Genomic DNA, 11,273 nt, shown 5'->3' with positions numbered 1-11,273 from the left:
AGTATGTGGTGTTTAAGAATCTGTACACTACTGTTGCTTCAGTTTAATTGGTGACCGTGTTTTCACTTTTGTAAGTCCTGGAGAATAAACCCTACCTCTAATCCATATGTAGAAGGGATCAGCAGATTTTCCAAATAAGCCAAACAAGTACATACATGTAGTCTTGTTTTACTAAATAAATATAATGAATCGAATAACATGTAAAACGTTATGTTTATTTGTTATAAAGAAAACGATCCTGATCTCCTTAATTGTATTATGCAAAAATGTATTGAGGACATCCTAAAACTACAAAGAACAATGTCATGCCAAAGATAATCAATGAATATTAAAGATTGTTTTGAATCATTAATTTTTATTCAAAATTTCTACGATCATGTGTGCTTTGTCAGCTTGATCCATAAAACCAGTAGCTGAAAGGTCTTCTGCACGCTCAGTATGCCATTTTAATGCATTCTTGATTTCCCACTGTTGCTTTGCCATTTCATTGCAAAGATCTTCATCTGCAGAAATTCTCTGACGTGTCTTCCATTTCAGCCCAAAACCATTGAATCCAACGTAAGGAACGCAGTAAAAAATGCACAACTGGTCTTCTGTCCCTCTTATATCATAGACAACTACTCCTTCGGCACCTCGGAAAGGAATTTTAGTTTTATGAAATCCAAGCGTAACGTTTTCCCCAGGGACTACTTTGTTTGGAAGATTTTTGTATATCTTCCCACTAGCTGTATAAACTTTAGGTTCACATAATGTTCGATTAGAGCTATTCTTAATCATCAAACTCACAGACTTTTTACACTAAAAGAAATATTGTTCAAAAGTTAAAATCAAAACGACTATTGTATTTACAAAAAATAGCATACACTCATGTCTGCGTCACATTAAACTCTTTGAATACCGTGTCCACGTTAAGCTAAACCCGGTCTCATAATGGTCCACTCAAGACTGAAAATCAAAATCTGTAACTTACTTTTGATAAAAATATATGTAAACATGTAGTTTAAGACAGTTTTGGCTATATGCAGTCGATTGTTAATGTGGGCTTTTTATACGTATACTAAGATTGCGGTTTGTTTATAAAGAGTTACGGATCTCACATTTATTGAAAACAAATGATTACATTCATATTATGAATAAAGCCTATTTATCATATTTCTAAGACAAATAGTTTAATATGGTTCAGTCAAAACATTTGCACTCATACCACTTCTTCCTATATCTATTAAATTGATGTAAATCGAAAATTATTTCCACATCTTGCATGTCTTGTTCACAATTATGTTGTTCCACATTCCTGTATTTGGAGGACAAACGGTTAATTTGCATCATGTTGAGGCCATGGTCGTTTTGCCTTGATCAACATAATGTTAAGATTACTTTGCAACAAGTTTTGCCTGTATGCACTCAATAGTCAATTCGGGTAATTTGGAGGTCAAATCCTGCATTCTTTAGGACAAAATATTAGTTTCATAATGTTTTGGTCAAGGTTGTTTTTTAAACAGTATGAACTTGTCGAGACTTTACATTTCGAAAATGAGCCCATGGGTGACTGAAATATAGAGATATATTCACTTAAGTCTACTTCAAATACCATGGAAAAAGTTGGATGTCGGTTTGACAATGCAGGATAATCAAGCATTTCCGGTAAAAATGTGAATATCAAATCCAATGTATCATGTATATAACAGTGTCACGCTCTCTGCAGATTCGGAATCCTATTTTATCAGTTGTTTGATGCGTCTTAAGTACCCTATTGCAAACAATATATATGTTGCTTCGCAATATACTGTCATTGTCCATTAGAATTAAGTCTGAATTGCCCCGATTTTCAAATCGGACGCCTCCCTTGTACAGGACCTCCCTATTTCATTTGTCGTGGTCTTAGTAGCGTCTTACATATGCATGGACTATTTGTTTCTGGACGTAAAATAACCAATTGAAAATGTATCAAACAACAATTTCCTTAAATATCCTTGGTATGCTTATTTATACGCTGTTATAGTATGCGGAATGGTTACAGCTTCAAATAAATCAAAATTTTCCAAATCAATAGATCGATTTTTTTGAGATAACAACTATTCATCTTGGTGTGACAACTTTTTTTTAATTGAATAATAAAACAAACAACTTGAAATTGTATCAAACGATAATTGCTCTAACCTCCTGGAACAAGTATACTTTTCTTAGAAATCAAAATCAGTATTTTAGCAATGTATGTACCAAAAACAAGGAAAAAAAACTGCTGAAAGATACGAACTCCGTTCTTACAACGACTAAGTCCATAAGCTCAGATTTTGAATAATAAAAAAAATTATTGCCCTCAGCCAAACCAAAGATAGAAAACAATGAAAACATATACTCTACAAAGATGTTAGACTCAACAAAAGAAAAAAAAAAAAAAAAAATACTTGTCTGCCTAAAATAAAATATGATACTTGTTCATATAATTGATGTTGGAAATGCAAAAGTTTGTTTACGAAGTTGGTAATTGTTTTATGATCATAATTCGCTAAGTCAGTCTCGGATTTAGAGGCCGACATAATGTACGCTTCCTACTTATTCGAAAATATATTTCATAAGATATAAATTTTACACTCACTGTTATTTTTTGGTCTCTATATCACTTGTGACTTGTGATATAGTCAAAATGCTCATCCTATGTAGCCTAATTTAAACAAGCCCAACATATACACTTGCGTGTATAGGTTCTGGAGAATGCTCAAAGGGCTCAATTTACGTATGTCCGACTATTCTGTATAATCACGATCAAACATGCACAAATCAGAGTGTGAGTTTCACCTGGTGGTCCGTTAATTGTGCAAAATGACTGACTCAGTAAAAAGTATTGACGTTGCAATTCAAATAAATATTAAAGCAAGTGAATATAGATAGTTTAATGGATAAGCAAATAGAAATTATGAATGCTATTTTTGAGATGGTGTGGCTATAATACAAACTGGATATTGGAAGTCATTGACCCAGTTGTATTTGCCGGTCATGAGGGCTGTGAGTACTCAAATTATAATGTGTTGTCCTCTAACAACAATTATGACCGACAAGTATACAAAAATAATTGATATATAATTGTTTCTGTAAAATGTATAGGTATGTTATTTGTATTTTTTATCCGACATTAACAGATTGAAAAACAGATAGATCTAGTAGATTATTTTATTCATTTATTCTGAAAATGTATCGTTACTCTTATAATGATCAAAGGCAATAAGAAAGATAGTTGACTCATAATATCCATGCATTTTATACATATATACATGTCACTGCAAAAACAACTAAGTTTTCCTTCCTAAAGCCCCGGTCACACCCTAACCGATAGCTCGAACGCACGCCGAACGGATGATATTTTGTCTTTTTTTTGTCCGTTAGACGTCTGTTCTTATCAATAAGACATCCGTTCATCTCCTTTCAATGTCCGTTCAGCGTCTGTTTTATTCTTCATTGTCAGTTCTGTCTAGTGGACAATTTTAGAGTATGTTCAACACTTTGAACGGACGTTCATCAAATGAAGTGTCGGTTGTACATCCAGTAGTCGTCTGCTTTTTATGGTACTCGTCTGCTAAGTTTCCGATATGTATCCATGACTTGTCCGTTATTCATCCGCTAGAGGTGCGGTAGATCAATTTACCAATGGACTTCTTCGGGACGTATAACGTATATTTATATAAATAGCGGATAAAACGGATGATGAGCGAATGTGATTCAAATCAATACCAATAATATAGCAATTGTGAAAAGTAAGTGAGGACGTGCGTTCACACTAAGACCAATAATTGATAATAAACATTCATGACCCTCAAGAAATCTAACGTACCAACAATTCGCATTTCTGACTCTAAATGATCACTTGGTATTGATCTGAATCACATTCGCTCATCAGTCCTCACTAACTTTTCACAGTTGCTATATTACTTATTACCCTTTGGAGGCGTTTCGATGAAGAAACCAAAACCAGTTACACTGAAACTTTTTAAATATGTTTGCGATTGACATATATAACTGTTGTCGCCTTAATTTATCTTGCTTATCCGTTAATCCGGTACCCTTCCTTAAGGTGGTCGTTTAATGCGGTACTCGGCGATTAAAAGTACGGTCAAAATCCGTTGTGTCGGGTACGTTTCCGTTTCTTGTACGTTGCGTGTTCGTTATACATTCGTTATGCGTCCGTTTTGTTAAGTCAGCTCATGAACTCAACGGATAACAATTTTGCCAACGAAATTTTTATTTTCATCCGTTAGTCGTCCGTTCGTGCTATCTGGTCAGGTGTGACCACAGCTTAATGTTCTACACACGTAAACTCTGATTGTCTAAGGTAATAATGTTAATTACATTTAACTACGTGTAAAAGAGAGGCGAAATATACAAGAGGAACAGTCAAACTCATAAATCGAAAAAAAACTGACAACGCCAAAGCTAAAAATGAAAATTGACAAACAGACAAAAAATAGCATAAAAGCAACAATAAAGACATAATCTAAAGAATGAACAACAAGAATTCCACTTAAAACGGAGGTGTTCCAAAAGGGTGAGCAGATATTGCTCTACAATTGGACCCTTTGTGTTGATCATGTTAAAAAACCTTATTCATAAAATTCCTGAAAGGAGACGGGGATAATATTTACGACGTAAGAAACATATCCGATATTATCTGTGAAACGGTTATTCCTTCAATAACGGTCAATCAACTCGTTATGGCGTCCGTTGAATTTACAAAGGGATGATTTCAACTTCACCATTTTGAACTCTTGTTTAAATAGCTTCCTTGTGAAAAGCAATCCTCTATCAAGGACATCATGATAGGAAATACACGCGCGGGACTATCGTACCAATTGGGAGATATATACTCCATATGCAGGCACTGCTAAAATGTTGCAGCATAAATATGGAAGGTTTACAATTGGAAAGCTTTAATCATCTCGTTTATCGTAAAGTTTTGTTTCCAACCGACCATCATTGTCAATATGTAGATGTAAGTCAAAATATGAGTCAGACTTAACTGTATCTGCACTGGTATTAAAGAGATAATAGTAACTGCAATTACGATTATCCCAATATGGCGACGGTAGATATAGGTAAAATCTTTACACTCACTTTTCTTACATGTAGCATGGTTTTGTCAATAGTTACTCAGCTGCAAGGTTCATCTATACCGTTACATCATATTTGAATCGTAACGGTGCAGTTGAATCATCTAAGCGCTTTGAAATTTGCCGTTGAAAAATTCGGTATGATAATCGTAACTCTATAGTATTTTTCTTCTTTGATAATCGTAATTTTCTTTATCGGATAATAGTAACTGAAACATAATAAATGTGTCTTTCAGCATTTCAATGGTATTTTGTGTGTTAAAAATGCAAATGTCAAGTTTAACGATGACATAAACGCATATTAAAATAAATGAAGAAACTTACAGGTTAATATCTAGGACAAATTTACCTAGTATATATATATATATAACTGACAACAATGTGCATAACCTTTTGATATATACATGTACATTTTTTGTTAAAGTTATGGCAAATGAAGCAGCTGTCGAGTCAGTTATTGTGGTAAGTAGATATTTTTATTTTTTTCAAGGTTTCAATGTTGTGTGCGCGTTTAAGTTCGGGGTTTGTTTTTGTTTTTTTTTGTGGGGGGGGGGATTAGCTATATCTCATATCCCAAAAGTGCAATCCTTTCAATTCATTGCTCAAAATGAAAGAAACGTATACCACATTTTCATATGTCATATATATGTTTTGCCTCCAATATCACGTTTATACTAAAATTCTCCGCGAAATGAACAAGAGTTTCCGTCAATAACTTTATGCATTTTCGGATTTAACAGTTGATACTTTTATCGGTACATTTGAGTGTTCATATTTCCCTTTTCCTTATAATTCAATAAATATATCCGTCCATCTTTTTTCCCTTGGATTCACTTTTTTCTATTTCATACTTTTATAATATATGATTTTTAAAAATTAAATTCAAATGTTTTGATCGAATAGCCATGTATTTTAGGACGTTTCTTTAAACAGTGGGAATGGTAAAGGATCTAGAATAGTTACAGTTTATTTTTACTTTTGTTCATTGTTACTTTTATTTATGGTTAATTTTTTTATTGTTACTTTTGTTTTTGTTTTTGTTTTTATTAGCCTTACCTACATGTATAGTCTTACGAAACATTTGACGGACTGAAAAAAACACACAAAAATATGTATATTGATAAATTACATCAGAAGGCATAACATTTACATCATCGCAGTCGGAACTTGTTTAATTACATTTTTTTTTTATAGATTTTACAACAAATATTTTGTGCTTCAGAAAAATGCATGACAATTAGGTAAGGCTGATTTTTGTTTTCATTTAATAGAAAAGTAATTATTACTAGTATATAGTAAGTATGCAAGTACAAACATATTCCTTGTTTAGTACCTTCAATATTTTTCTCTACAATATCTTCCACGCAATGTATGCAGCATACTTTTCATGTACCGAGTATTTATGAATTTTTCAATTAGTTTGTTTCTAATATTGCGGAATATGCGTTAAGTTATTCTCCACTTTGCAGTCATTCTTTGAATAAGTAGTTCTTGTAAGACAATTTAAAGCCACAAATTATATTTCTTGATTTTCGGGCTTTTGGCCAAACTATAAGAGAACACAAATCCATGTTTGTCAATGAACTCCACGTTACTTAATTTTAATTTAATAGCCACCTGCAATAAATGAATTTAAACAATATTTATAACTATATTTACTATTTACTTCAAAATAAATTAGTTTTGATTACTGTCTTAATCAGAAATCTTATGTAAGGTGACACATCGCCTGACAATTATTGTCATGTATCATAATTTCCATTGCTCATTTACATATTTTGTGAAATTCTTAGTTCTTGGAAGTTTCTGTATAGTAACATAGTTTGTGTTTTCCCTAATTTCAAACTTCATGAAGCTTGTTCACCCTTCCAATTTAATAATATACTAGTATGTAGCTGTTTAAAAAATAAAGAAACAAGTAGGTTCGAATAAGAACATAATTGGAATGCCGGCAGTCTGTTATTTAAAAAAAAACCACGTCCTTCAAAAGTAACAAATATGTTGTCAATCAAGAAATCAAACATCTTGATAATGTCAGATTCAAAGTAGGATTCATCCCATCATAAGACAAGTTACTTGTATCTACGTTGGACATTCTTTTTTTTTTTATTAAACAAAGCAATACAGCAGACTCTTTCAATTTGTCTTTTAGTTTGGAATGTGGAATACTTGTTTAAAGTGTAGACAAGTCAAAAATTTTATTACTTTTGCAAGATGCATTACTAACACAAAAGATATTTCTGTGGTATTCAGGGATGAAAAAAATGTAATTAACTTGAAATTACACAATGTATACGTACGTCGAGCAATAACATGACGTAAAAATTCAATGCATTTGTTACTTTGTATAGTAACGAATTTGTTAGACACCATTTTTTTTTATTAAGTTCAAGTCTTTGGCATTGCATATTTCACTCTTAGGAACATTGGTAACTAAATGCTTATTATAAAACATATTTGTAAACAACATCTTTGCAGTGGATGTAGTAATTAAATAAATCATGCACACACTAATTGAGTCGTACTTTATTTTTTCAGTATTTGCACATACGCAAACGCGATTCATGATTAAAGTGAACTGATAAGCAGTGCCTTACTAAAATAGGCACACGCTGATGAAATTAATAGCTCTTCACATGTATAATCTTAACATATAGGATATTTGTAATTCATTATGTAAAATGTGGAAAACATGCTGTTCCGTTTCTTATGTAACTTTTGGCAAAAAGTGACAAATTCAAATCGCAATACATTTTTTTCTAGATGAAATATCTAAACAACTTCAATGAAACATGTCCATATCAAAAAAGAAAAACACATTGACATTAATCCAACAGCAGTGTAGTGATGACGGGTGTAATGCTATTAATCGTGTTTAAGATGGCAGTGTCTTCTTATATATGCCATACTGCTCAAGCAATGGCTGGTTCAAGAAGTATATGCTCCTGGAAAAGTCCGTATGACCTGAAACAAGAAACACAAGTATTGATTGATACATTATATCCCATGTGATTAACAAATAAAAAACTGTGATCAACCGAAAGACACAACATATCTTTATATCAATTCAAAATAAGCATTAGCGATGTCTTGCTGCATTTACTCATGTTTGCAAACAATAATGCACATTTCCATGCTGGTGCTTAAAAAATCAATGTAATTAAATTGCCATGTCTAAAACCTCAACAGTTAGCATGTGTGAATACTAATCAATTGCTATATTTTAATGAGGGACTACATTTACCAGACAAATTAATACGAATACATAGACAATAAACTGACAACGCAATGGCTGAAACAAAAAGACAAGCACACAAACAATAGTATAAATAACACAACATAGAACAGATTAGATATTACATCATTCCACAAAATGTCAATTGTCTTTATCAATGTGTATTCAATAGAAGATTAATTCGAGCATTTTTTTTAATTTAGAAACAAATGGAAAATAGCTATATACATGTATATGTATAGATACATGTTTATCCAACCAAATAAAACTAAGAATGGAAATTAAGAATGTATCAAAGAGACAACAACCCGACTATAAAATATGCACCTTCACGGTTAGCGGGTAATTTTGAATATAAGACAAACTTTCAAAATGGAGTTACAAAGGATATACAAATATGTAAAATAAAATGAAAATGGAAATGTTGCTTCAACACATGTATAGGATTTCCTGTACTAGCAAACTGTTTCCACCTCTTGAAAAAAAGCTGCCTCCTATTCAATATGGCAAAACTACCGAGAAGTGGTATAATCTATTAGTTTGCATATATGATCATATCAGTACTTATCACAACGAGATAGTTATGACAAGGGTCAGACTTAACGTTATAACAATTTAACCATTGAACTAGCATATCCTGTCAAAATGTATACAGATTATACATATTTGTCATGTTTACCTTTTCCAAGATGAACAATTGTCCGTTCTGTTTTCTCCAATGACTCAATTTCACAAAACTCCTGTCCTCTAACCGTTCAACATGAACTCAATGTTTGTTATAATCATGGTAACAACAGCAAACATTATTCCTCACTTCACAGCCATCTGTTGCATTTTCGTCAAATATGTGCGTATGCATTGTGTTGATCAAAATTCCGAAAACGTTGCCTTTTACTTTAATTTTCTCTTTTATAATGCAGCAGAGAAATCGATTGAAAGTCCACACTCACTACAAACGGTTCATGTGCAAGGTGATATAGCTGTTTTAATTCGACGAAACTTTCATCTCATAATTTTCTTCATTGCCATATTCTTCAAAATACGGCAGGTTGAACACATATTGATTACTATTCTCGAGAGGAAGCAAAACCTGCAGTTATTCCTGTGATCATCATTTGATCTAACTCGACATACGTGTTCAGAAATCAATATTTAATCCATTCCTTTAGTGATTTTAGTTGAAAGAGGTACAGAAAGGATAAAAAGTGAATTGTACATTTAAAATGTAAGTTATTTTTTACTAAATTGCCATCAGTGACTGTGCTTTTCTTAAAGATCAACTGAATGAATTTATGTGATTACCCTTTTTCAAAACGAGTGACTTAAACTAGGTAAATAAATGATATAGTACACACAATCAGACATTATATGAGCACCCAAATGTCAAAATAGCGCCGCATTTTATTAATTCATAACAAAAAGCGTTTGATGGATATAACATATAATGGTGGTAATATTAATTGTTGTAATGCATTTCAAAAATCACGTAAATTTCGTCATTTTTACGTTTTGTTGGGTTTTGGACACGGTTGCATCAGTCTGTGTACTTCATAATAGATGCACTGTCTATTTACTTACATGCATTTCTTCTGCTAGTTCGTGTAGAGTCTCTTCGTCGATACTCGACTGTTGTCCAGTTCTTTTATCCTTAGAAAGTGCTATTTGCGCCATTTTTATTGATATTTTGCTCCCTCTAAAATGAATGGAACGAATGATATACCTATCTAATTAATATTCAAAACACACACACTCGTCATTATATGTTACTTCTTTCAGATATGTGTTTAGTTATTATTATTTAAAAAAAAAATAAGGCTTTTCTACCTCAGACATAGATTACCTTAGCTATATTTGACCAAAATTTTGGTCCTCAATGCTCTACAACTTCGTACTTTATTTGGCCTTTTTAACCTTTTTTATTCACTGATGAGTCTTATGTAGACAAAACGCGCGTCTGGCGTATATACAAAAATAAGTCGTGGTATCAAGATGAGTTTATTTAGACGTATATTGGCATTTAATATGAAATTTATAAATGATTGGATCCGATAAGGGATTTTTTTAAGTATCATTGATTTTCTTTATACATTTCGTTATACTTGTGTGATTCCTTTCATTGGGTCTCCGTTTACCGTTACGTTAAAAGTATGATACAAAGCGCTTTTGTCTGCAAATACGTATGTTATTAGAACATACCACGCTTTGTGAATCTGGTTAAAAAATGAACCATATATTAAAAGGTCTTTCTACTCCTATCCAACAATCCCATCCCGTTTCCTCTAGTGCTGACAGTTTTTTTAGCCACTATCACATTAAACACGAACTGCGTCAACAATCAATTTGATATCAACAAAGGAATCATATGAAACACATTGCACATATAGTTCATGAAGTGAATCGGACTTCAACGTTAGTTCTTCCGTATTTCCGCGTACCCATCAATAACATTTTCATATTATTGCGCTTATATGTGATCAAAAACACACTTGCTAGTTAAACCATCGCACACCACCGTGACTATCGCCTTTCGGAGTACCATCGTGATTCAGAGTCAATAGATATATTTTTATTTTTACATTTTATCTTAAATAAAAATACGTACACTAAACTTAACGACTCCTTTTTCTTTTTGTTAATAACTAATTTTGTTTCGATACAACATAATGAATTGTAGATAATTGTATTTTAACTCTTGGATGATTTGTGAATGATAAGATAGTTGTCCCATTATGATATATTTATTAGAGCAAATACAACTCTGCACAGCTGCATTAGCTGTGAGCTACACGTGTTTGGCGTCCTTTATTGTGGCATACCATAATGTAATTCTACTTAAATGAATACTCTAATATTCAGAAAAGTTTTTCTTGATTAAGTCTGTTATTCATGCATACGTTTATACTTATTTACAATAATCTTAACTTGAGAAATACCCT

At 32.3% G+C, this 11,273-nt stretch overlaps 1 protein-coding gene across 1 annotated transcript; it reads right to left on the bottom strand.

Annotated features, from left to right (window-relative positions):
• Window positions 1-281: 281 nt before the first annotated feature.
• Window positions 282-10,025, bottom strand: LOC139483606 (uncharacterized). The gene is made up of 2 exons (XM_071267601.1): window positions 9,916-10,025; window positions 282-798 (listed from the first exon to the last, which is right to left on the bottom strand). Exons 1-2 carry the CDS (start codon window positions 10,006-10,008, stop codon window positions 349-351), a joined length of 543 nt encoding a protein of 180 aa, XP_071123702.1. The 5' UTR covers window positions 10,009-10,025; the 3' UTR covers window positions 282-348.
• Between the last annotated feature and the right edge of the window lie 1,248 nt (window positions 10,026-11,273).

This window comes from Mytilus edulis, chromosome 7 (genome assembly GCF_963676685.1).
Source record: "Mytilus edulis chromosome 7, xbMytEdul2.2, whole genome shotgun sequence".
Lineage (NCBI taxonomy): Eukaryota > Metazoa > Mollusca > Bivalvia > Mytilida > Mytilidae > Mytilus > Mytilus edulis.
Note: the sequence above shows the minus strand (reverse complement) of the source record. Positions and strands in the feature narration are given on the sequence as shown.

Coding starts and splice junctions, on each gene's coding strand:
- LOC139483606 (XM_071267601.1), bottom strand. CDS start 10,008: ATGGCGCAAATAGCACTTTCTAAGGATAAAAGAACTGGACAACAGTCG. Junction 799..9,915: donor AACTAGCAGAAGAAATGCAT/GTAAGTAAATAG, acceptor TATTTCTTTTAG/TGTAAAAAGTCTGTGAGTTT.